Source organism: Pseudophryne corroboree, chromosome 3 (genome assembly GCF_028390025.1).
Source record: "Pseudophryne corroboree isolate aPseCor3 chromosome 3, aPseCor3.hap2, whole genome shotgun sequence".
Taxonomy (NCBI): domain Eukaryota; kingdom Metazoa; phylum Chordata; class Amphibia; order Anura; family Myobatrachidae; genus Pseudophryne; species Pseudophryne corroboree.
Window position 1 is genome coordinate 181,106,813 of NC_086446.1, and position 26,686 is coordinate 181,133,498.

The 26,686-nt window shown below is 47.3% G+C and overlaps 1 protein-coding gene and 1 long non-coding RNA gene across 2 annotated transcripts in view; one reads left to right on the plus strand and one right to left on the minus strand.

The window, feature by feature from the left end:
* LOC135055060 (dual specificity phosphatase 29-like) overlaps positions 1-2,139 on the minus strand; it is a 36,895-nt gene extending 34,756 nt beyond the window's left edge. Inside the window, exons 1-2 of the mRNA XM_063958673.1 lie at positions 1,932-2,139; positions 1,286-1,503 (exon numbers count right to left, since the gene is read on the minus strand). Of these exons, the coding sequence (XP_063814743.1) occupies positions 1,286-1,503; positions 1,932-2,050 (337 nt within the window). The 5' untranslated portion in view covers positions 2,051-2,139. The remainder of the gene's footprint in view (positions 1-1,285; positions 1,504-1,931) is intronic.
* Positions 1-26,686, plus strand: part of LOC135055063 (uncharacterized) — a 150,640-nt gene that overhangs the window by 48,989 nt on the left and 74,965 nt on the right. The gene's annotated exons all lie outside the window — the stretch shown is intronic.

Here is a 26,686-nt window from a genome sequence, read left to right on the forward strand (position 1 = left end):
GGAAGCCAGAAAGTCAGAAACTATGACCTACAATAAGTGCAGGGGGACCCACACAGAACACCATGCACTCATTCACGACACTTCCTCCTCCATCAGTGCAGCAGAAATAACAAAAAATGGTGCAGACACAATTTTCCCAAAAAGCTGCACATGCACAGTACTGAAATCGAGAGTAAAATGGCATCCACACCATTCCCCAGAGATTGGCACGTGACAGAATTTACTCAGGATATGCGCCGGTGATGGGGAAGGGCACACAGACATTGCACATGGGCCCCTTTTCTGTTATAGGTATTCAGATTGGAAACTAGTTGATTGCATTAAGTATCATATGCAGTGTATATACACACAGTGGCACAGAGAGGGGGGGGGGGGGGGAGTGGGTCCCACTGCTCTCCCCATTCCTCGTTGCTGTTGGGTGTGGAGAGAGGACTAGCTGCCGCTACAGCAGCCTTTCTCCCAGCCCAGAATGTTGGCGTGTGCTGGGGAGAGAGGTAGCTCAGCGGCGGCCAGTCCTTTCTCTCATGGTGAAAGGAAGGGGAGCTATTGAGCCCTCCCATCCGCTGCCCACCACTCACAGGTTCTGACACCGGCGCCCACCCCCCACCCCACGCCCCATGCGGTGTGCGGCCGCATGTAGGTTATTTTTGTACTATTTACAATACAGCGATTTGACCATGCCCCCTCATTGGTCACCGCCCCTCATTACCGGGGCCCGGCAAAGCTGTTGGCGCCCCTTTATACACAACACCCCTATAAACAATTAACAGACTGATAGTGTCACTTCTGCTTTTCCTCCCCATCTGCATGTGACAACAGGCTCTTTTATATCTTCTTGGTTGTTATATACACTTTGTATTTGTTGACTTATTAGTCTGTGCATTATAGAATATTACATCAGAAGTGTTTGATAGCGGGTTCAGGTTGTGAAGTGCACATGGGCCTATGAGTCCCCTTCTACCCCCTGCTCCCAGAACTCTAAGAGCTGGTGCCATATTTATGGTACTCATTTTGGGGTGGCAATGGGACTCACTTCAGTCAGTGCCACAAATATGCCTGAGCACCCTGACCACATCCAAAGAGTGAAGCAGAATAATGCCACTGGTGCCTGCGCAGCAGATAGCGAGCACTTGGGCACATTGCCAGAGTATTGGCTGTCTTGTTTGCAGGCATCCACTATAAAAATAACTCGAACATGGCTCATAAATTCTTAAACCTTCTATCATACAATATTTACTTTTGGACATATATCAGTTAGCTGGCTGACACTAACTGAGATGCTTACCATTGGGTGTATTTAGGGCTTGATGTATAAACTTTGCCCCTGGTCGCAGAAATACACTAATGTTAAACTCTGGACAGTCTTCTGCAGTGATGCCATAGTACTGGATATCGGGGCCATATTCTATGCTGTCTTCCGTGCATTCCCAGCAAGCATGAGCTGCGTTCAAGATGTGGGTGATGCCAATCTTCTTTAACTTGTTTTTGTCACTTGCTATGACACTGTCACAATGTTGATATATATTAAAAAAGAAAAATGCAGTTTATGAGTCTATTGCATCATGTTCTCACCAACACTGGTCCTGCACAGGTCCCTACATTTGTCTTGTACATATCAGTACAATAGTCTCTATTACACTAGATTTGCATCAGGCATATAGAAAGTGAACTGTGTATTGCTGTGAAATGTTTACACCTTGCTGTGTACAATCTCTACTTACAGTATCAGAACTTATTTTAACCTTATTCACCCTGTGACCAATAATATGTCTATGACTAACATGCACATCACATCAGTGTTTGCTAAAGCTGACACTAGGTAGATGCTGGGACCTGGTCTCTTGTGGCATCATATGCAGTTACTCCAAATTACCCCAATGTGACCTCTGAAATGTTATTGCACCATATATTGCTTTGTTAATGCCACTTACGCATCCCCCAGGTAAAGGTTTGGGAAGACTTGGTCCACGTGATGTGTAGCACCAGTATAGTTTTCTAGAAGGGCCTCCAGCTCACACACAGGAGGGGGGTCCCTGTATATCTTCTTCATTCTGGGAGCACCTAGCAAAATCAGCAGCAGTGGAAGGAGATTCCTGGATACAACAGTTGTGTCACATATATCAGACCGTCTCTACGAAGTGACACTTGATGTCATGTAACAGCTGATAGGCTGTCACCAAATGCTGCTGGAGGGGGCTGGGGAGGTTTAGACAGAGAGTGATTGTCCCAATAATGTCAAGAGTGTTTTGGTACTACAATGAGTATGCTGTAGTGGAGAGGCAAAGATAACCGAAACAAACAATGCACATTGTGTGTAACTCATGCCACTGACATTCATAGCAGGAAAAAAAATCCTAGAATATTATTATATTATCAAGAATTGATTACTGTAAAAGGACAAGTTATGCTTTAATGTCGGATATATTTATTTAAAAAAACACACAACACAATGCATTTTTTCCTTTTCATGCTTAGATGTCACTATTTCATTGTATCTGATGTGTTTGTTCTGATATTGCGTGGGTGGCACTTTTATGAGTCACTCCTCCTACTTTTGTAGGTGTTACCACTTACCGTACTGAACCACATTTGCCAATGTACCGTGCTAATTCAGTTTCGCCTTCCCTTAGTTTTATTTCCGCCCGTGGTCCCTCTTCTCTGTTTGGGAATACATCTCATCCTCCATATTTGCTGGTTTACGGTAGTGTTATAGAATATCTCTTTACACGTCTCCTGTTTTAGCTGTCACTTTCTTAAGCTCCAAGTATCATTAAAAAAATTTCTCTAAATGGCAAGGTCCTAAACTCACCCAATAAATGTAGTTTTTCTTTATCTACATTTCACAATACAAAGCAGATGTATTGGCGGGATCAGTACTAAATCCCGCTGCACGGGATCCCGGTGGTCGAAATACTGACGCCGGAATCCCAACCACACAATCCCGACAGGGGTGGCGAGCAGAACGCAGCCCCTTGCGGGCACGGTGACTCGCTACGCTCGGCACACTATTATATTCTCCCTCTATGGGTGTCGTGGACACCCACGGAGGGAGAATATGTCGGGATTGTGCTGGTCGGGATTCCGGCGTCGGTATTTCGACCGACGGGATTCCGTCCGGTGGGATCCTGACCACCTCCCGGATTGGCCTTACAAGAAACTTATGTTTTCTTATTAGCCCTCCTATAGTTAGAGATTCTCAGTTCCCTGTTTGTTATTCTGACAAGAACCCCATTAAAAGGAATGGTATGTCCTTTCTCTTTAGTTCTGGGGTTCCATTCCTTTCACTCTGAGACTAAGGATAAAAATGACCTAATTCTAACTCAGTAGTTCCCAAACGTTTTTTGAATCACGGCGCCCTAGATTATCAGAATTTTTTTCATGGCACCGCTATGCCAAAAGTTTCTTATTGAGATATTTAGAAAGACATATTAAATTAAGTAAATTGTGTTTATATGTCATCCTTAAGTTCAGTTGTGTAGTGTGTGAGGGTCAAGATTTGCTTCTGTTTGTCCACATATTTTATGTTTGACAGCCACCAGCACTTGTTTTGCTTATTACATTGACCATAAATAATTTGAATTGGTCCTGGACCACCAAACCAAGGCACCCTTACAAGTGTCCCGAGGCACCCCAGGGTGCCATGGCACACAGTTAGAGAACCACTGTTCTAACTGATAAATGGACCTGGCAGCATTGTAAATGTACTAAAATTACAACTATTACCTGGTTTGTCCAAGCTGTTGGGAATGTGGAATCTTTGCCAATCTATTTTTCCCTTTGGAGGCTAATCCACACCTGTTTACTTCTCTAGAACAGTGACACACAGTATGGAATTTGGTCAATCAATTTATTGACCCATCACAGGTACATGAAAGGGAGGGGTTAGTTTAGACAAGGGGCAAAAAAATTCCCCCAGCATACTGCAATGAGCCAGCAAAAGAGACTTGCATCCTACATAAAAATAAAATGCAGAGGACTCCGTTACATACATTTGCAAATTTATGTTAAGTCACCAGTCATGTCAAGGCGTCTGTTCTAGTGGTCCTCAGGGTTGGACTGGCCCACAGGGGAACAGGGGAAACCACCGGTGGGCCTCACTGCCTGTGGGCACCACCTCCTCCTCTAGGGATTAGGTTCCAAACTGTATCCTAGTGCACTTTAATTATACATTATACACATGTTACCTTATACTGCACAGGACTATGTGCCCATCCATACAGCAGGGCCTCTGTTGTGGTTGGCCACACCTCCACTATTGCCTGGCCACACCCTTAAGCATGGTTCCCTACCATTGCATTATCCCGGTGGGCCATTCTTGCCCCAGTCCGACACTGGTGGTCCTATACTACATAATAATAGCACCACTTTGGGACATATATTTATTTATTTCTAAATTGGGAGTCAATTGGGAGCACAGCTACGATCAAGTTGGAATCAACCCTTAAGTTCCTATACATTGCAGTTTCAACTGCAATTAGATTTGGAATTCAATTGGAAACTCTTCACCCCTCTTAATTGCTTCAGAAAGAATTGAATGCTATACTGTGCCAACTCCAAAAGCTCCTCATGTCTCGCACTCAGGCAGCTATGCCAAAGCTCCATCAAAAGTTTTATTAAGTAGGCAATAGGACAGGTAAGATGCTAGCTAGTAAAGTAAACTTTGGAGCAAAACAGGCCCAACAAAGGATAGAAGTTTTCTTCCCTCAGGGTACCACTGTTATCAATCTTACATTGATTACAACAATTTTCGCAAATTATTACACCACACTTTACAACCTAAAAGATGCTAAAACTAAATTTTAACTAGAGATGTGCACCAGAAATTTTTCAGGTTTTGTGTTTTGGTTTTGGATTCGGTTCCGCGGCCGTGTTTTGGATTCGGACGCGTTTTGGCAAAACCTCCCTGAAAATTTTTTGTCGGATTCGGGTGTGTTTTGAATTTGGGTGTTTTTTTTTTCTTTAAAAAAAACCCCTCAAAAACAGCTTAAATCATAGAATTTGGGGTTAAATTTGATCCTATAGTATTATTAACCTCAATAACCATAATTTCCACTCATTTCCAGTCTATTCTGAACACTTCACACCTCACAATATTATTTTTGGTCCTAAAATTTGCACCAAGGTCGCTGGATGACTAAGCTAAGCGACCCAAGTGGGCGGTACAAACACCTGGCCCATCTAGGAGTGGCACTGCAGTGTCAGACAGGATGGCACTTAAAAAAATTAGCCCCAAACATCACATGATGCAAAGATAAATAAAATAAAAAAGAGGTGCAAGATGGAATTGTCCTTGGGCCCTCCCACCCACCCTTATGTTGTATAAACAGGACATGCACACTTTAACAAACCCATCATTTCAGCCACAGGGTCTGCCACACGACTGTGGCTGAAATGACTGGTTGGTTTGGGCCCCCACCAAAAAAGAAGCAATCAATCTCTCCTTGCTCAAACTGGCTCTACAGAGGCAAGATGTCCACCTCATCATCATCCTCCGATTCCTCACCCCTTTCACTGTGTACATCCCCCTCCTCACAGAGTATTAATTCGTCCCCACTGGAATCCACCATCTCAGGTCCCTGTGTACTTTCTGGAGGCAATTGATGGTGAATGTCTCCACGAATGAATTGATTATAATTCATTTTGATGAACATCATCTCCACATTTTGTGGAAGCAACCTCGTACGCCGATTGCTGACAAGGTGACCGGCTGCACTAAACACTCTTTCAGACTACACACTGGAGGGGTGGAAACTTAGATAAAATAAAGCCAGTTTGTGCAAGGGCCTCCAAATTGCCTCTTTTTCCTGCCAGTATACGTACGGACTGTGACTGTCTGACGTGCCTACTTGGATGCTGTCACTCATAATCCGCCACCATTCTTTCAATGGTGACAAAATCATATGCAGTGACAGTAGACGACATGTCAGTAATCGTTGGCAGGTCCTTCAGTCCGGACCAGATGTCAGCACTCGCTCCAGACTGCCCTGCATCACTGCCAGCGGGTGGGCTCGGAATTCTTAGCCTTTACCTCACAGCCCCAGTTGCGGGAGAATGTGAAGGAGGAGCTGTTGACGTGTCACATTCCGCTTGAGTTGACAAGTGTCTCATCAGCAGGTCTTTGAACATGTGCAGACTTGTGTCTGCCGGAAAGAGAGATACAACGTAGGCTTTAAACCTAGGATCGAGCATCTTGGCCAAAATGTAGTGCTCTGATTTCAACAGATTGACCACCCGTGAATCCTGGTTAAGCGAATTAAGGGCTCCATCCACAAGTCCCACATGCCTAGCGGAATCACTCCGTTTTAGCTCCTCCTTCAATCTCTGCAGCTGTTTCTGCAAAAGCCTGATGAGGGGAATGACCTGACTCAGGCTGGCAGTGTCTGAACTGACTTCACGTGTGGCAAGTTCAAAGGGTTGTAGAACCTTGCACAACGTTGAAATCATTCTCCACTGCGCTTGAGTCAGGTGCATTCCCCCTCCTTTGCCTATATCGTAGGCAGATGTATAGGCTTGAATGGCCTTTTGATGCTCCCCCATCCTCTGAAGCATATAGAGGGTTGAATTCCACCTCGTTACCACCTCTTGCTTCAGATGATGGCGGGGCAGGTTCAGGAGTGTTTGCTGGTGCTCCAGTCTTCGGCACGCGGTGGCTGAATGCCGAAAGTGGCCCGCAATTCTTCGGGCCACCGACAGCATCTCTTGCACACCTTTGTCATTTTAAAAAAAAATTCTGCACCACCAAATAATTGTATGTGCAAAACATGGGATGTGCTGGAATTTGCCCACATGTAACGCACGCACAATATTGGTGGCGTTGTCCGATGTCACAAATCCCCAGGAGAGTCCAATTGGGGTAAGCCAATCTGCGATGATGTTCCTCAGTTTCCGTAAGAGGTTGTCAGCTGTGTGCCTCTTATGGAAAGCGGTGATATAAAGCGTAGCCTGCCTAGGAACGAGTTGGCGTTTGCGAGATGCTGCTACTGGTGCCGCTGCTGCTGCTGTTGTTGCTGCGGGAGGCAATACATCTACCCAGTGGGCTGTCACAGTCATATAGTCCTGAGTCTGCCCTGCTCCACTTGTCCACATGTCCGTGGTTAAGTGGACTTTGGGTACAACTGCATTTTTTAGGACACTGGTGAGTCTTTTTCTGACATCTGTGTACATTCTCGGTATCGCCTGCCTAGAGAAGTGGAACCTAGATGGGATTTGGTACCGGGAACACACTACCTCAAGAAATTCTCTAAGTCCCTGTGAATTAACGGTGGATACCGGACACATGTCTAACACCAACACAGCTGCCAAGGCCTGAGTTATCCGCTTTGCAGCAGGATGACTGCTGTGATATTTCATCTTCCTCGCAAAGAACTGTTGGACAGTCAATTGCTTACTGGAAGTAGTACAAGTGGTCTTCCGACTTCCCCTCTGGGATGACGATCGACTCCCAGCAGCAACAACAGCAGCACCAGCAGCAGTAGGCGTTACACTCAAGGATCCATTGGAGGAATCCTAGTTAGGAGAGGACTCGTCAGACTTGCCAGTGACATGGCCTGCAGGACTATTGGCTTTCCTGTCTAAGGAGGAAATTGACACTGAGGGAGTTGGTGGTGTGGTTTGCAGGAGCTTGGGTACAAGAGGAAGGGGTTTAGTTGTCAGTGAACTGCTTCCGCTGTCACCCAAAGTTTTTGAACTTGTCAATGACTTCTGATGAATGCGCTCCAGGTGACGTATAAGGGAGGATGTTCCTAGGTGGTTAACGTCCTTACCCCTACTTATTACAGCTTGACAAAGGCAACACACGGCTTGACACCTGTTGTACGCATTTCTGTTAAAATAATTCCACACCAAAGAGGTGATTTTTTTTGTAATTTGACCAGGCATGTCAATGGCCATATTCATCCCACGGACAACAGGTGTCTCCCCGGGTGCCTGACTTAAACAAACCACCTCACCATCAGAATCCGCCTTGTCAATTTCCTCCTCAGCGCCAGCAACACCCATATCCTCATCCTGGTGTACTTCAACAGTGACATCTTCAATTTGACTATCAGGAACTGGACTGTGGGTGCTCCTTCCAGCACTTGCAGGGGGCGTGCAAATGGTGGAAGGCGCCACCTCTTCCCGTCCAGTGTTGGGAAGGTCAGGCATCGCAACTGACACAACTGGACTCTCCTTGGGGATTTGTGATTTAGAAGAACGCACAGTTCTTTGCTGTGCTTTTGCCATCTTAACTCTTTTCAGTTTTCTAGCGAGAGGATGAGTGCTTCCATCCTCATATGAAGCCATGAACATAGGCCAGGGCCTCAGCAGTTCCTTGCCACTCCGTGTCGTAAATGGCATATTGGCAAGTTTACGCTTCTCCTCACTCTCTTTTAATTTAGATTTTTGGGTAATTTTACTGAACTTTAGTTTTTTGGATTTTACATGCTCTCTACTATGACATTGGGCATCGGCCTTGGCAGACGACGTTGATGGCATTGAATCATCTCTGCCATGACTAGTGGCAGCAGCTTCAGCACTAGGTGGAAGTGGATCTTGATCTTTCCCTATTTCACCCTCCACATTTTTGTTCTCCATTTTTGAATGTGTGGAATTATATGCCAGTAATATTATTATATCAATAGCAATGGCCTACTGTACTGTACAACTATATACTGTTGGTCACCAAAATGCTGCACTGTACTACTATATATACTGCTCACAAAAGTGCAGCACAGATATGGAATGGATACTTGCAGTGACACAGAGCTGCAAGATACAGCAATGGCCTACTGTACTGTACAACTATATACTGTTGGTCACCAAAATGCTGCACTGTACTACTATATATACTGCTCACAAAAATGCAGCACAGATATGGAATGGATACTTGCAGTGACACGGAGCTGCAAGATACAGCAATGGCCTACTGTACTGTACAACTATATACTGTTGGTCACCAAAATACTGCACTGTACTAATATATATACTGCTCACAAAAATGCAGCACAGATATGGAATGGATACTTGCAGTGACACAGAGCTGCAAGATACAGCAATGGCCTACTGTACTGTACAACTATATACGGTTGGTCACCAAAATGCTGCACTGTACTACTATATATACTGCTCACAAAAATGCAGCACAGATATGGAATGGATACTTGCAGTGACACGGAGCTGCAAGATACAGCAATGGCCTACTGTACTGTACAACTATATACTGTTGGTCACCAAAATGCTGCACTGTACTACTATATATACTGCTCACAAAAATGCAGCACAGATGTGGAATGGATACTTGCAGTGACACAGAGCTGCAAGATACACCAATGGCCTACTGTACTGTACAACTATATACGGTTGGTCACCAAAATGCTGCACTGTACTACTATATATACTGCTCACAAAAATGCAGCACAGATATGGAATGGATACTTGCAGTGACACGGAGCTGCAAGATACAGCAATGGCCTACTGTACTGTACATACTGTTGGTCACCAAAATGCAGCACACTGAGCACAGATATTTGCAGCACACTGAGCACAGATATGGAGCTTTTCAGGCAGAGAACGTAGATATTTGCAGCACACTGAGCACAGATATTTGCAGCACACTGAGCACAGATATGGAGCTTTTCAGGCAGAGAATGTAGCCACATCCTCTCCGTTCAATCTCCAATGCACGAGTGAAACTGACAGCTCTTTATATTGAATAAGAATCTCGTGAGAATCCGACAGCGGGATGATGACGTTCGGCCGCGTTCGGGTTAACCGAACAAGGCGGGAAGATCCGAGGCTGCCTGGGACCCGTGTAAAATAGGTGAAGTTCGGGGGGGTTCGGATCTCGACGAACCGAACCCGCTCATCTCTAATTTTAACCCTCTGCTGCCACCATTAATTCCTTCTTGGCTTACCTGCAATTGCCAATATTTGCCTATTCAAGAATGTGGTGTTTGATACAGGGAAATTAACTGTTGAATTGTTAAAGGCTCAGGTTGTGACCATTCCAAAGCCTAGTAAGGACCCAGCTGTGTGCAAAAATTATATATCCTTTGTACAGTTGATAGCTGTCACAATCCTGACTAATTCTGTCATGATTTGTGTCTTACCTCTACCTTCTGTCCTGCAATTCTGCACACAAGCTCAGTCTGTTTAAGCTCCCGATTAAGGTGGTCATTCCGAGTTGATCGCAGCCAACTTTTTGCTGCATCTGCTGCGATCAACTAGTACACACCTATGGGGGAGTGTATTTTAGCTTAGCAGGGCTGCGATCGCTTGTGCCGTCCTGCTAAACTAAAAAAAATTTAAGCAGAAGAAGACCAGCCCTATACCTACTTACCCTGTGTGACGATCTCTGCGATGCTGGAGCCGGCTTTGACGTCAGACATCCGCCCTCCGTTCTGCTGGACACGCCTGCGTTTTCCTTACCACTCCCCGGAAACGGCAGCCAACGGTCCGGATCCGCCCAGGAACGCCTTCTTCTTGTCAATCTTCTTGCAGTCGGCTCTGTGACCGCTTTTTTTGTAGGACGCGACGTAACCCGGCGACCCCTGTCGCCAGGCAACATCGTGCACGCACATTGCGGCCGCCGTGCATGTGCATTCTGGACCCGTTCACACCGCTGTGTGCGAACGGGTCGGAAATGACCCCCTAAGTCACCTGTATGAGAATTCCTCTGTGAGAGTAGTCTGTAGGATTTAGTGAACAGCAGCTGTTTTCTCCTGGCTCATTGTGCAACTTGTCACTGAAGTCTATTCATGCTGTCTTTGCACAGCACTCTCAGTATTCGGTGTATCATCCTCAGAGTGAGTCTCCATAGTGCTTTGCTTCCTGGTGTTTGGGCCTGAACCAAGTTCCCTCCAAGACCAGTCATGGACGTCGCTATTTTGCCTCTGGTCAGGTGACAGGGTTCAGTCCAATCCCGGCCAGGCTCAGTCTCAGCTGACTCCTCCAGCCAATCCACTGACAGTCCAGGGTATAAAGGAGGGGACTTGAAGTCTCTCCAGTGTCAGTGCTTTGTTGTCCATTGCGTGCTCAAGACTCCATCAGTAATTGTCTGTTCCAAGACTCCTTGCAAGAACCCAAGGGCAATACCAGCTGCTCTCACTGACTCTGCTCTTAGCTGTGTCCCAGCTATTCTGCTACCCTAATCTGAAGTTCACCAGTGCGCAAGTATTCAGCTGTGTTCCAGCTGTTCATTATTCTTCTACCCTCTTCGGCAGTTCACCAGTGCTCAAGTATTCAGCTGTGCTCTGGTTGTTCCAGTCCTTCAGTTCCTGTTCTGCAGTGCACCTGTGTTCAAGTACCTAGTAGAGTCCTGGCGTTCCAGCTAGCCTGTTCTTCAGTGCACCTGTGTTCAAGTAGTTAGCTGAATCCCAGAAGTTCAGCTATCCAACTCCTCAGCTCTGCAGTACACCTGAGTTCAAGTAACAAGAAAGGTCTCTGCATCTAGTACACGAGCATCCATCTATACTTTTCATCCGTGGACAAGTATCCAGCCAACTACCTTCTTTCCATTGTTCAAAAACTCTGTGTTGAATATCTTGTTGACTTATTATTCATCTTTGCCATAACCTGTATGTGTAAACACTGTATTAAACCACCTTGCTTTACTCCAAGGTTCCAGACTGCTTTTCCTGACACAAACCCTAGTCCGGGTCTAACAGTTTATCAGAATCCGACAATAGATACCTGTATCAGCCAACTTATCTCATGTCTAGTTCACCCCGACCAGGTAGGTTTCGTTCATGGTAGACATGCATTGGGTAATACAACTGTAGAGTTCTTAATGTAGTTGAAATGGTCAATAACACGTTATTTGTATTGCTTTCCTGGTTCTTGTCCATTTGGCTTCTGTGGCTGTATTTTTGCCTGTGTTTTAACTGTATATGGCAAGCTCTGTGCAAGGGTTTAAGTAATGGCTTTCTATGTGATGTCTTCCCTATCTCAAATGGTACTAGGCAGGGATGCCACCTGCCCCCTACTATTTTCTGTTGACTATTGAACCCTTTGCTGCTAAATTGCGCTTCTCAGGGAACTTGCAGGGGGTTTGTACTGGCACTGCTGGACATAAATTATTTCTCTTTGCTGATGATAATTTGCTGTTTATTACCAGCTGAAGACCCCCTTGCCATACCTCCAAGGAGGTCTTCAGTTGGTAATAAACAGCAAATTATCGATGCACACCAGACACCCTGCCATCATTTTTTCGATACTTACCCTCGAATCCCACTGGGAAAATGGAGTGGCAGCCATTTTACCTTTGTTTTGCATAAAATCAGTAGGAAAGTCACTGAGAAAGTGCTCACTGCGTCATTCTCCCAGAGACCTGTGCATGCTCCTAGTGACCCTAGTGCCCAGAGTCTATTGCTCTGCCAGATAGAGAGGAGGGGGCCCGGACAGAGACTGCACACAGGTCTCCTCCTCTCTTAACTTGCCTCTGCCAACAGCTGATCTTTCCTATTTAGAAATACATATTCCATCTTCTAGATGGCTGCTGCATGAGGTCTCCTGATTGGGCCATCTTTCAGCTTTTAGATAATGTTGTTACCCAGACTAATTTTCCACTTGTTTCCATATTCCCTAACTAAAATCTATTCCTCCAAAGGTCAAACTCTTCTCACCTCTTGTTTGAAGAGAGAGTCTCCCAAAATCTCCCATTGCCAAATGATCCTTTTTAGCTGGAATGGAGCCTTGACCTGCCCTCATCTCCTATATTACTCTCAGACCTGTTTTATCTCTCAGTTAAGGGATTAGGCTTATCCTCCTGGTTCTAAATCTTGGAATGGCATGGAGACATCTATGTCCTCAGAGTTTCCCTTTCCAGATCTCCTGAGGGTCCCCATTGCTCTTCACCCTCTGTTTTTGTCCATTCATGAAAAATTTGTATGCCACTGTGAGGATCTGGTGCTTATTATCGTAACCTTTCCGTTAAGGCCCTAGCTAAAACTTGCTTCTATCTTGCCTTTCGTCCGGTTTAGGTAAAGGTAGTACCGACAACTTCTAACTTTGAATCCAGCTGCAAAAGTCCCCCCTCCCAAGTCTGCTGGGAAGTTTACTTAAATAGAACACTCTCAATAGCACAGTGGGATCTTATCTTATCTACGCTACAGCCTATAAAATGTCCAAATGCCTTAATCATTCTAAAAACAGGATTTTGATACCTAACGGTAAATCCTTTTCTCCTAGTCCGTAGAGGATGCTGGGGTCCACTTCATGACCATGGGGTATAGACGGTTCCGCAGGAGCCATGGGCACTCTTAAGACTTTTCAATGGGTGTGAACTGGCTCCTCCCTCTATGCCCCTCCTCCAGACCTCAGTTATAGGAACTGTGCCCAGGGAGATTGACATTTCGAGGAAAGAATTTACTTTAATACTAGTGGTGAGATACCAGCTCACACCTCAACCATGTCGCACAACATGCCATTCAACAGAACACACGCCAACAGGCATGAACCAATGACAGCAACTTGCTGAAACTAATATAACACAACTTGTGTAACTCTAATAACAAAACTGCAGGTTAAGTACGCACTGGGACGGGCGTCCAGCATCCTCAACGGACTAGGAGAAAAGGATTTACCGGTAGGTATCAAAATCCTGTTTTCTCATACGTCCTAGAGGATGCTGGGGTCCACTTCATGACCATGGGGTTTATACCAAAGCTCCAGTACGGGGGGGAGAGTGCGGATGACCCTGCAGCACAAATTGACCGAACTTGAGGTCTTCATCGGACAAGGTGTCAAACTTGTAGAATTTTGCAAACGTGTTTGACCCCGACAAAGTAACTGCTCAGCAAAGTTGCAATGCCGAGAACCCCCGGGCAGCCGCCCAGGATGAGCCTACCTTCCTAGTGGAATGGGCCTTCACCGACGTCGGTAATGGCAATCCAGCCATAGTATGAGCGTGCTGAATCGTACCTCTGATCCAACGCGCAATAGTCTGCTTGGAAGCAGGACACCCAATCTTGTTGGGAGCATACAGGACAAACAAAGACTCTGTTTTCAGTATTCGAGCTGTTCTAGCGACATAAATCTTCAAAGCCCTAACCACATTTAGAGACTTTGACTCAGTGAATGTGTCAGTAACCACTGGCACCACAATAGGTTGGTTTATGTGGAAAGATGAAACCACCTTTGGAAGAAAATGTTGACGAGTTCTCAACTCTGCCCCATCTTCATGGAAGATCAGGTAAGGGCTCTTGTGAGACAAGGCCCCCAATTCAGACACCCGCCGTGCGGATGCCAATGCGAAAAGCATCAACACTTTCCAAGTCAGAAACTTCAACTCTATCTCTTGTAGAGGCTCAAACCAATCCGATTGAAGGAACTGCAACACCACGTTAAGGTCCCATGGTGCCACTGGAGGCACAAATGGAGGCTGAATGTGCAGAACCCCTTTCACGAAGGTCTGAACCTCTGGACGAGAGGCCAATTGTTTTTGGAAGAACACTGACAAGGCCAAAATCTGGACCTTGACTGACCCCAATCGGAGGCCCGCCTCCACACCAGCCTGCAGAAAATGGAGAAAACGTCCCAACTGAAACTCTTCCATAGGAGCCTTCTTGGATTCACACCAAGACACATATTTTCTCCAAATACGGTGGTAATGTTTCGACGTTACTCCTTTCCTGGCCTGAATAAGGGTGGGGATGACTTCCTTGGGAATACCCTTTCGGGCTAGGATCCGGCGCTCAACAGCCAAACATAGCCGCGTTAAGTCTTGATACACGCACGGCCCCTGCTGCAGCAGGTCCTCGTGAAGAAGAAAAAGGCAGAGGATCTTCTATGAGCAACTCCTGAAGATCTGGATACCAAGCCCTCCTTGGCCAGTCTGGGGCAATGAAGATTGCTCGAACCCTTGTTCTTCTTATGATCCTGAAACTTTTGGGATCAGCGAAAGTGCCATCATGTCTACTTGAGGAACTCCCCAAAGACTTGTCACCTCTGCGAAGACTTCTTGGTGGAGGCCCCACTCTCCTGGATGGAGATCGTGTCTGCTGAGGAAGTCTGCTTCCCAGTTGTCTACTCCTGGAATGAAAATTGCCGACAGAGCCTTTACATGTCTTTCTGCCCAGAGGAGGATCTTCATCACCTCTGCCATTGCCGCTCTGCTTTTCGCTCCGCCCTGCCTGTTTATGTACGCGACTGCTGTTACATTGTCCGACTGGATCTGCACGGGATGATCTTGAAGAAGATGTACTGCTTGTTGAAGGCGGTTGTAAATGGCTCTCAATTCCAGCACCTTTATGTGAAGGCAGGCTTCCTGACTTGATCATTTTCCTTGGAAGCTTTCCCCCTGAGTGACAGCTCGCCAGCCTTGGAGACTTGCATCTGTGGTTACCAGGACCCAGTCCTGAATCCCGAACCTGCGTCCCTCTAGTAGGTGAGAACTGTGTAGCCACCACAGGAGTGAAATACTGGCTGTTGACGACAGGATTATCTTCCGGTGCATGTGTAGGTGGGATCCCGACCACTTGTCCAACAGGTCCCACTGGAAAACTCTGGCATGGAACCTGCCAAACTGTATGGCCTCGTAGGCCGCCACCAACTTCCCCAACAATCGGATGCACTGATGGATCGACACACTTGATGGTTTCAATATCTGTTTTACCATTTTCTGGATTTCCAGAGCCTTTTCCCCCGGAAGAAATACTCTCTGAACTTCTATGTCCAGAATCATCCCGAGAAAAGGCAATCTTGTCATCGGTTCCAACTGTGACTTTGGATAATTTATGATCCAACCGTGTTGTTGGAGTATTGACAGTGTGATGTTTTGTAACAACTGCTCCCTGGATCTCGCTTTTATCAGGAGATCGTCTAGATAAGGAATTATATTGACTCCTTTTTGACGCAGGAGAACCATCATCTCAGCCATCACCTTGGTGAATACCCTCGTCGCCGTGGAGAGTCTGAAAGGTAACGTCTGGAATTGGTAATGGCAATCCTGAACCGCAAATCTCAAATAAGCCTGGTGAGGAGGATAAATGGGAACATGCAGGTAAGCATCCTTTATGTCTACAGACACCATGTAGTCCCCCTCCTCCAGACTGGAAATCAATGCCCTCAGTGATTCCATTTTGACTTGAATCGTTTCAAGTAGAGATTCAGATTTTTTAGGTTTAGGATCGGTCTGACCGAGCCGTCCGGCTTCAGAACTACAGAAAAGGCTTGAATAAAACCCCTCTCCTTGTTGTGACAAAGGTACCAGGACTATGACCTGATCCTGACATAATTTTTGGATTGCCGATGTTACTGCTTCCCTTTCCGGAAGAGAAGCTGGCATGGTCGATTTGAAAAATCAGCATGGGGGAATGTCTTGAAACTCCAGCTTGTACCCCTGGGATACTATCTGCAAAACCCAGGGGTCCAGCCAGACAGAATCCAACCTTGGCTGAACAGTTTGAGACTTGCCCCCACCCGAGTGGCCTCCCGCAAAGGAGCCCCAGCATCATGCTGAAGATTTGGCAGAAGTAGGGGTAGACTTCTGCTCTTGGGAACCTGTAGCCGCTGTGGTCCTCTTTTCCTTTCCCCTTCCCCTACCTGCAAAGAAGGGAGAACCTCTCGCTTTTTTGTATTTATTGGGCCGAAAGGACTGCATGTGCGGGTGATATGTCTTTTTTGCCGGTGCAGGTGTGGTACCCTGCAGGGTCCCTGAACAGCCCAGTAGTAAGGCCAGCATGCTGTAGATAAAAGTACAGGACTTCCTGGAGATAATGTATCCTGGTGCCTCTAAGGATTAGAGGAGGGGCGGGACCTACCCAGGGGTTTGATTGACAGACTGGTGAGAGAAGACTGGATTGGCTGGTGGAAGAGCAGGAAGAGGCGGATTTTGAGGACTCAGTGTGAGGAGTGCAGCAGCATAGAAGGAAGCAGGAGAGTGAGCTGGTAAGGTGACCAGGCTGACAGGATAAGTTGCCACCACTGACTGCACTAGTGATCGGTGACTAGCTAGGAGAGTGCTGTGGGCAGCGGTTCCAGTGACACAGCCAGCCATACAGCACCGGGTGTGGGCGACACCCCAGCGGGAGAAACGAAGCAGAGTTTGGAAGTTCAGTGACTGCACGACCCGTGGAGCGCCTCGCAGACAAGGAGCAGCCGCGTGCGCAGCAGTGAAGACTGCACATAATGGTGAGACACCACATTTTGGAAAGAGTTGGGGAAAGACACTGATAGTCACCACACCACATGCGTCGGAGACACCATCGCAACCCCCATGGTCAGCACCTGTGAATTAGGACTACCCCTGCTCATTTACCCTGTTCCTAAAGTACTCTGAAGGGTAAAAAAGGGGTCCACACAGCCCTAACTCCACTGTCCTACCTAACGGGATAGACTGACCAAACCAGATTACGCACCCCTCCCTAGACTGGGACTGTATCCTCATTGGAGGGCTACAAAATACTAACTCTCTTGTAAGAAGAGGGGAGAGAGGCTACCCAGGAGGGCTATTAGCCCAGTTGAGAGTACGCATATCATTACTTACACTGATTTGTGGAGAGACAGCGCCACCTACTGACTGTAATTGGGATGAACCCAGGTTGTGTGCAGATATTTACCTGAACCAGCAGCAGGTCTCCTGCATAACAGATGCCCCAGAGAGAGTTAATAACTGGAAAAGGGTACACGTTGCTCGAGAGATATTTAATGTACGCAAGGGGACGCCTCAGTAAACTCCTGTGCACAGGTCAAAAGACAACCTGGGTTGCTCTGAACATACCTCGCACCATTGGGTACCCAATAGAGACATAATTTGGTACATCAAGGTCATTAAGAAATACGTGAAGTTAGTATTGAGGTTAGAGAAGTATTGTATTAATATTGTGGTTTTGCATGCAAAGTGCGTGTTTATTGGCAAATAGTGTCACCTTCCAGTATTAGTGGTATTGCTGCGGTTCGTCCTAGTGAATTGTTATTTACAGAACCTAATGGGCTGGTTGGTCCCGGGTGAAGCAGCGTATCACCCATATTTGGAAAAGCTGAGGCCGACCTAAGTGTTTCATAGAGGTTGATGCAATTCTATGTCATTTTGGTGATTACTATGTTGTACGCGTTCTATAGCTAGAGTAATAGTTGTTTACACAAAAGTTCATTATCTGCAATTGACATTCAGGCACACAAAAGTATATTACCTGCATTTGATATTTGAGATTCATCCACAATCGAATAGTTAATAAAACAGATGCAGTTAGAAAATTGTTATTCCTTTCATTGAAGTGTAGTTGCCTCCTCAATCACCGGAAACAAAGTACCAATATTCTCCAGAGTTGCATCCAGCGAACGGAGGTAAGGAAAGACTCACCCGGTCACCAGATAAAATTTGGCGTCAACGAACAGGATCCGAGTGCAATCAGGAGAAAATTCACTAATTGAAAGATGGAACAACAACAGGCTGCAGGAAGAGGAGCACCACCGGTAGTACAGAACCAGGAACAAGAACAACAGGCAACCCCGGCAACGACACCGAATGCTCCAATAACCTTACCCTATTACTTTGGGGCGCCGTGGCTTCCAACCTATAGCGGAGATGCCAACAAGCCACAGTGTACCACATTTACAGAATTCAAAAATAAACTCAAATCTATGTTCCGGTTGTATACCTTGAACGAACAGCAGAAAGTCGAGATTCTGGTAGGTCAACTCACAGGGTCAGCTCTAAGAGAAGTCATATCCTGGCCCACTGAAAACAAGAAAGAGGTAGACCAGATCTTAAAGAGATTGTCCACTACTTTTGAGACAAAAACCCTCCCCAAGTTAAAAATGAAGCTGTATGCGCGCAAACAGCAACCGGGCGAGATCCTCCGAGACTACGCCCTGAGTTTACAAGAAACACTAAGAGCGATCCAAGCAGTTGACAAAGATGAAGTCAGAAATGCAGACAAAGCGCTAACGGTTCAGTTTATTGAAGGAGCCTCAAGGGAGAGTGTCAAAACCAAACTACGACTACTCAAAATGCAAATGCTGGGTAAAACCTTCCTAGTCTTCAAGGAAGCCGCCATCACAATAACTGGCAACCAATCGGGAAGAGAAGAAGAGTACCCAGAGCTGGTGGACTTCAGAGAATCCTCAGAGCTGATGGGAGCTACTGCTTCCAGTCCCGAAAGACCGAAACGAGTCAGAGATCCAGTGGTGCAGGGTAGTCAGCACCCCCCAGGAGATCAGATACAAACCCTACGCAAGCAGATGGAAGAGTTAACGGTGGGGATGGCAGAGATCCAGAGAGAAATGCGACTCCTAGCGAGACCACCGACACCCAGTTCTGGAGAACCTAGATGGAGGTCCGAGCGACAGAGGTCGGCCAGAAGTCGCTGGGAACCACCTCGAGAGTACGGGCGGCGGCCTTCAGACCAGTTCGACAGCCAGGGTCGTCCCATTTGTCGTCGATGCCAGGCAATAAGGCATATTGAAAGGAATTGCGACCAGATCGAACATTTAAACTCCAACACCCCGAGGGCGAGGGCCGAACCTCGGGGAGAACATCGGGAGTAGATCCAGACCCAGAACAATGGAGACCCCAATACATCGGACAATGCCCCACATTACCCGTGGTCATCAATGGAGTAGAGACCCTGGCGATGCTTGACACGGGGTCACAAATCCCGACAATACAGCTTTCCACTCTGCAAAGACATTGGGAAGAAGAACAGTTGCTGTCGCCACCACCTACCTGGCTCCAACTAATTGCCAGTAATGGCCTAGAGATCTCGTGTGCGGGCTATTGGGAAGCCGACATTAAGATCGGGGCGACACTGTTACCCAAGCAGGGATGTTTGGTCACCACAACCAGCGAGGAGAAAGTAGCTCCCATAATTTTGGGGATGAACGTCTTGCAAAGATGCCCAGACGAACTGGTCGCGACACTGAGAGGTAAATTGACCCAAGCCGTGCCTTCCAGCCAGCAAGTTTTACAAAAAACGATCAAGATACTCCAAGGGCACCAGAGGTTTGTGCAGAAGACGGGAGAAATTGGCAAGATTCGGTTGACGGATGGGAAGGCCGTGAAGTTACAGCCCAATTCCGAAACCATCCTATGGGGAAAAGCCCGCTGTGGACCAGGTGGTTGCAAGTATGAAGTACTAATCGAGTCAGTTTTGCTCTCTGCGAGACAGGAGGTCATTGTAGCAAGTTCCCTGGTGACAGTGGAGAATGGGAGGGTCCCAGTGAGAGTACTAAACCCACACAACCACGTAGTCAAGCTATATCGGAACCAGCCACTGGCTACCTTACTGTGGACCACGTTTCAAGATGTACTACATCCGATGTCACCAGCCAAGCAGTGTAATGCGAAGGTGGAAGAAGATACGGGTGAAGATCAAGGTGCGATGTGGTGGGATGAAATACATACAGGTGACGCAGGAACTCAAGACGAACACCGACAAGGAGTCTTGCAGGTCGTGGGGAGTTGGGGATTGTGGAGAACATCCAGCACCAAATTACCACAGGCGACACATGCCCCATCAAGGAACGACATCGTCCGGTGGCCCCAGGACTATACCAACCAGTCCGACAGATGCTGGAAGACATGAGAAGCAATGGCGTTATTCGAGAGAGTCACAGCCCATTGGCGGCACTGATGGTGTTGGTGAAGAAAAAAGATGGCCAGCTACGCTTCTGCGTGGATTATAGGAAGCTGAACAGCGTAACCCACCGGGATGCATATCCTTTACCTCGCATCGAGGAATCATTGACGGCCCTTAAAGCTGCTAAATACTTCTCAACCCTAGACTTGACCAGCGGTTATTGGCAGGTACAGATGGCAGAGGCCGATAAAGAGAAGACGGAAGCCAATCTACGAAGCCGGTTCTACTGGCACAACTTACGACAAGATACTGAAGAGTGGTGCAAGTCTTGTGTGACCTGTGCAGCCCGGAGACCGACTACCGCTGCATAAAAAGCACTACTGCACCCAATTGTCAGCCGAAGTCCTCTAGAGTTAGTGTCCCTCGACTATGTCAAAATGGAGTCCAGTCGTACTGGATACACCCACATCCTCACCATTGTGGACCACTACACGAAGTTTGCAGTGGCCTTACCGGTGAGGGACCTAACAGCCAGGACCACCGCAGAAATCTTCTGGAGGGCGTTTGTTCGACCATATGGATTCCCACAGAAGATTCTTTCTGACCAAGGCCCGTCTTTTGAGTCTCAGCTTTTCAAAGAACTGTGTGCCCTCTAGGGCTGTGACAAACTACGCATGACCCCATATCACCCCCAGGGAAATGGCGCATGTGAACGCCTGAATCAAACACTCATCCACATGTTACGGGCGTTTCCCCCAGCTCAAAGATCCGAGTGGCCTACATTGCTAGCAGAACTGACATTCATTTACAATCATACGTGCCACACCTCTACAGGGTACTCACCCTATTATCTGCTTTTCGGACGCCCAGGAAAACTACTGGCTGATTTGCAGCTCCACCTTCCGGATACAGAGACACTTTTACAATTACAGACCCTTTGGGTAGGTGAACACCAGTGTAGATTACAGGAGGCTAGCATACTCGTGGATCAACGCCTGAAGGCGATGCATGAACGTCAAAGGAGAGACTACGATAGAAATGCACAGGCATGCCCTTTACCTGTGGGGAGTATTGTTTTCAAAAAGAACCACAGACCCCAAAGTAAACTGGGAGCTGAGTCCGTATGTGATTACAGAGGAACCTCTATCCACGATGGCTGTCTATCAGATTACTAGACAGGATGGCACCCGGCCACAGTGGGTCCATCGAAATCAAATCAAACCCTACTCCAGTCAAGATAAAGTGCATGAAGAAGTGCTGACCGATGATCGGGACAAAAGACTATATATTGCCGACAAACCCCTACCTCAACTACCAACTAATCCAATTGAACTACTGATGAATGTGAGTTGGCCGACGATGCCTTCTCAGGTCCAACCCTGTTTACCGGACATTGTCCAAGTACCCATTGTCCAGGTGGAGGTGCCTCCTGACTCTGAACTGAGGCGTTCCACTAGAAGTACCAGGGGCACTCTTCCACATCGTTACCAAGATTAATGTTGGTACTGCATAACCATGTTGTGTAAGTTATATATTGATGTGATACGTTTTGAAAATGTGATCAAGTACACTGTTATACTGGTAAACTGCTGCAAATAATGTTAGGTGTCTATGCGTGAGGACACGCACTTGAAAAAGTGGGGTTGAATGTGGTACCCTGCAGGGTCCCTGAACAGCCCAGTAGTAAGGCCTGCATGCTGTAGATAAAAGTACAGGACTTCCTGGAGATAATGTATCCTGGTGCCTTTAAGGATTAGAGGAGGGGCGGGACCTACCCAGGGGTTTGATTGACAGACTGGTGAGAGGAGACTGGATTGGCTGGTGGAAGAGCAGGAAGAGGCGGATTTTGAGGACTCAGTGTGAGGAGTGCAGCAGCATGGAAGGAAGCAGGAGAGTGAGCTGGTAAGGTGACCAGGCTGACAGGATAAGTTGCCACCACTGACTGCACTAGTGATCGGTGACTAGCTAGGAGAGTGCTGTGGGCAGAGGTTCCAGTGACACAGCCAGCCATACAGCACCGGGTGTGGGCGATACCCCAGCGGGAAAAACTAAGCAGAGTTTGGAAGTTCGGTGACTGCACGACCCGTGGAGCGCCTCGCAGACAAGGAGCAGCCGCGTGCGCAGCAGTGAAGACTGCACATAACGGTGAGACACCACATTTTGGAAAGAGTTGGGGAAAGACACTGATAGTCACCACACCACATGCGTCGGAGACACCATCGCAACCCCCATGGTCAGCACCTGTGAATTAGGACCACCCCTGCTCATTTACCCTGTTCCTAAAGTACTCTGAAGTGTAAAAAAGGGGTCCACACAGCCCTAACTCCACTGTCCTACCTAACGGGATAGACTGACCAAACCAGATTACGCACCCCTCCCTAGACCGGGACTGTATCCTAATTGGAGGGCTACAAAATACTAACTCTCTTGTAAGAAGAGGGGAGAGAGGCTACCCAGGAGGGCTATTAGCCCAGTTGAGAGTACGCATATCATTACTTACACTGATTTGTGGAGAGACAGCACCACCTACTGACTGTAATTGGGATGAACCCAGGTTGTGTGCAGATATTTACCTGAACCAGCAGCAGGTCTCCTGCATAACAGATGCCCCAGAGAGAGTTAATAACTGGAAAAGGGTACACGTTGCTCGAGAGATATTTAATGTACGCAAGGGGATGCCTCAGTAAACTCCTGTGCACAGGTCAAAAGACAACCCGGGTTGCTCTGAACATACCTCGCACCATTGGGTACCCAATAGAGACATAATTTGGTGCATCAAGGTCATTAAGAAATACGTGAAGTTAGTATTGAGGTTAGAGAAGTATTGTATTAATATTGTGGTTTTGCATGCAAAGTGCGTGATTATTGGCAAATAGTGTCGCCTTCCAGTATTAGTGGTATTGCTGCGGTTCGTCCTAGTGAATTGTTATTTACAGAACCTATTGGGCTGGTTGGTCCCGGGTGAAGCAGCGATTCACCCATATTTGGAAAAGCTGTGGCCGACCTAAGTGTTTCATAGATGTTGATGCAATTCTATGTCATTTTGGTGATTACTATGTTGTACGCGTTCTATAGCTAGAGTAATAGTTGTTTACACAAAAGTTCATTATCTGCAATTGACATTCAGGCACACAAAAGTATATTACCTGCATTTGATATTTGAGATTCATCCACAATCGAATTGTTAATAAAACAGATGCAGTTGGAAAATTGTTATTCCTTTCATTGAAGTGTAGTTGCCTCCTCATTCACCGGAAACAAAGCAACAATATTCTCCAGAGTTGCATCCAGCGAACGGAGGTAAGGAAAGACTCACCCGGTCACCACACTAGCACAGAAGGCAAAAATGTCGACTTACCTGCGGTAGCCGCCGAGACTAATGCATCCAGTCCATCGCCAAATAAGGCCTCACCTTTATATGGGAGAGCCTCCATATTTCTTTTGGAATCTGCATCCGTGTTCCACTTGCGAATCCACAACGCCCGCCAAGCAGGGATGTGCAGTCAGGGGAGGCAGTGCCTCCCTTCTGATTAATTATTAAAATAATATAAAGAAGATACTTATGACACATATTCTGTGTCATAAGTATGTTCTTTATTTAATTCTAATAATTTCCTGTGCTTAAATGTGTTTGGGAGGCACTGATAGCAGTGCCTCCCAAACACAATGCAGACGGGACAGAGCGGGGGACGCGGCCAAGCACTGGGCTTTAAAAGCCCATTAAAAAAACTCCTAAAAGCGGCACTGAAAAAAGTGCCTCGCTGACAGGGACACCACCCCCATGTCAGCGAGGCACTAGTGAATGGACAGCGGATCCAGTGCTGGATCCGCTTGTCCAATCACCCAGACGCGGCGGGTCCCGGCAGTGAGTGGTGTAGGAGGTAGCCGGGATGGCCCTGCAGTGAGTGCGGCTCTCCCCCCGTCCTCCTCTGCCCTCCCGCTGATAGGAGCCACAGTGTGCGGCTCTCCCCCCGTCCTCCTCCCGCTGACAGCAGCCATGGTGTGTGGCTCTCCCCCTCCGCCCTCCACTGACAGCAGCAGCGTGTGCTGCTCTCCCCTCGTCCTCCTCTTGCTGACAGCAGCCGCGGTGTGCGGCTCTCCCCTCCCACTGACAGCAGCCGCGGTGTGCGGCTCTCCCCCCGTCCGGCCGCTGACAGGAGCAGCGGTTTGTGGCTCTCCCTTGACCTTCTCCCGCTCACAGCCAGCAGCAGGTTAGTCAGAGAGTCTCTCTCTCTCTCTCTCTCTCTCTCTCTCTCTCTCCTTTCCCCCCCACCTGTGGATTGCTCTATCTCTCTCTCTTTTTCCCCCCCACCTGTGGAATGAAGTTTAATGTTCATGTTTACAGGTACCGGCCCTATTGGATTCTACTGGACAACTGGACATGACCGGCGTGGGATGTAGGTAAGTAATCTGTCTCTCATTTTTACTGGTATCGGCCCTATTAGATTCTACTGGACATGTGGACGTGACCCGCGTGGGATGTAGGTAAGTATGTGTGAGTGTGTAAGTGTGATATAATACATTTTTACTGTCACGGTGTGTGAGTTGTGTTTTTATTTGGGTATTTTTTGTTGTTGTAGAACTACAGGTACCAGCGGGCCCATTATTTCCCCGCATGCTGGTACTTGAGGTTCTCCAAGTACCAGCAAGTGGGGGAGGCTTGCTGGGCCTTGTAGTTCCACAACAAAAACAATATTCTTTTTTTAACACTCTTATGGCTATCAGCTTCCCATCCACCGGCCATGGATGGGGGGGGGGGGGGGGGCAGCCTCGGGCTTCACCCCTGGCCCTTGGCTGCGTGAAGGGGGACCCCTTCATCTAAGGGGTCCCCACTCCTCCAGGGAACCCCGGCCAGGGGTGACTAGTTGGGGGGGTAATGCTACGGCCGCAGGGACCTACATAATTATGTCCCCCGGCTGTGGCATTATGTCCCTGGCTAGTGGAGCCCGGTGCTGGTTTTACAAATATGGGGGACCCCTACGTCTTTTGTCCCCCATATTTTTGGAACCAGGACCGGACTAAGAGCCCGGTGCTGGTTGTCTAAATACGGAGAACCCCTGTTTAATTTTTTCCCCAGTATTTAAACAACCAGGACTGGCTCAAAGAGCCTGAGGCTGGTTATACTTAGGAGGGGGGACCTCACGTAATTTTTTTTAAACATTTTTTAACCCATTCAGACCCTTCTCCATTAACTTAATGGAAGCCCTGGACAACAGAATTGCATTCATGTCCTCCTCCCACTCCCTTCCCAGTCCCAAACACTAATTTTTTTTTTCTATAAAAATGTACAATATATCACAAGTATGATGAGCAGGCAGGCAGCGGGCATTGGCTGAATCGGAGTGAGATGCAAATTAGTGGCGGAGGGCTGGGTCAGTTGATTGTGGGCGAGTTTGTAAGCCGGCTCGGGCAGTAGCGGGCATTGGCTCGGCGGCAGTAGGGGTCATCGACAGGATTCGGCGGGCATTATGGCTGTAGTGCCTCACCAGCCACTGACCTCACTGCACGCCACTGCCGCCAAGCCGATACTGCCATGGTAGCGGCTTGTGAACTCAAGAGTCCAATATTTTTCATCGCTTCTAGCATGTATGCGGCGGCGTCTTTGATATACCCTAACTTAAGGAGTATCTCATCTTTATCAATTGTGTCAATTTCTGATGACATGCTTTCTGACCATTTTTCAATAACGTGACTCACCCACGCGCAAGCAATTGTGGGCCTGAGCAGTGTACCATTGGCAACATAAATGGATTTCAATGTAGTCTCCATTTTGCGGTCTGCTGGCTTCTTTAGTGAAGTACCAGGTGCAGGGAGAATTACCTTCATTGTCAACCTGGACAGAACACTGTCTAAACAAAGGGGGTGAATCCCATTTTTTCCTGTCCTCCACCGGGAAAGGATAAGCTATCTGAATTCTCTTGGGAATATGAAATTTATTTGTGGGATTTACCCATATCCCTTCAAAGAGAGTATTAAGCTCGTGGGAAGAGGGAAAGTGACCTTGGATTTCTTTTCTTTATAGAAATAAGCCTTCTCTTGAGGTACAGGAGTAGCTTCCGTGACTTCCAGAACTTCCCTTATAGCTACAATCATATATTGTATATTTTTTGCCAATTTATGATCTATTTCTCTGGAGTCACTATCGTCGACACAAGAATCAGTGTCCGTGTCGGTATCAGTATTCACAA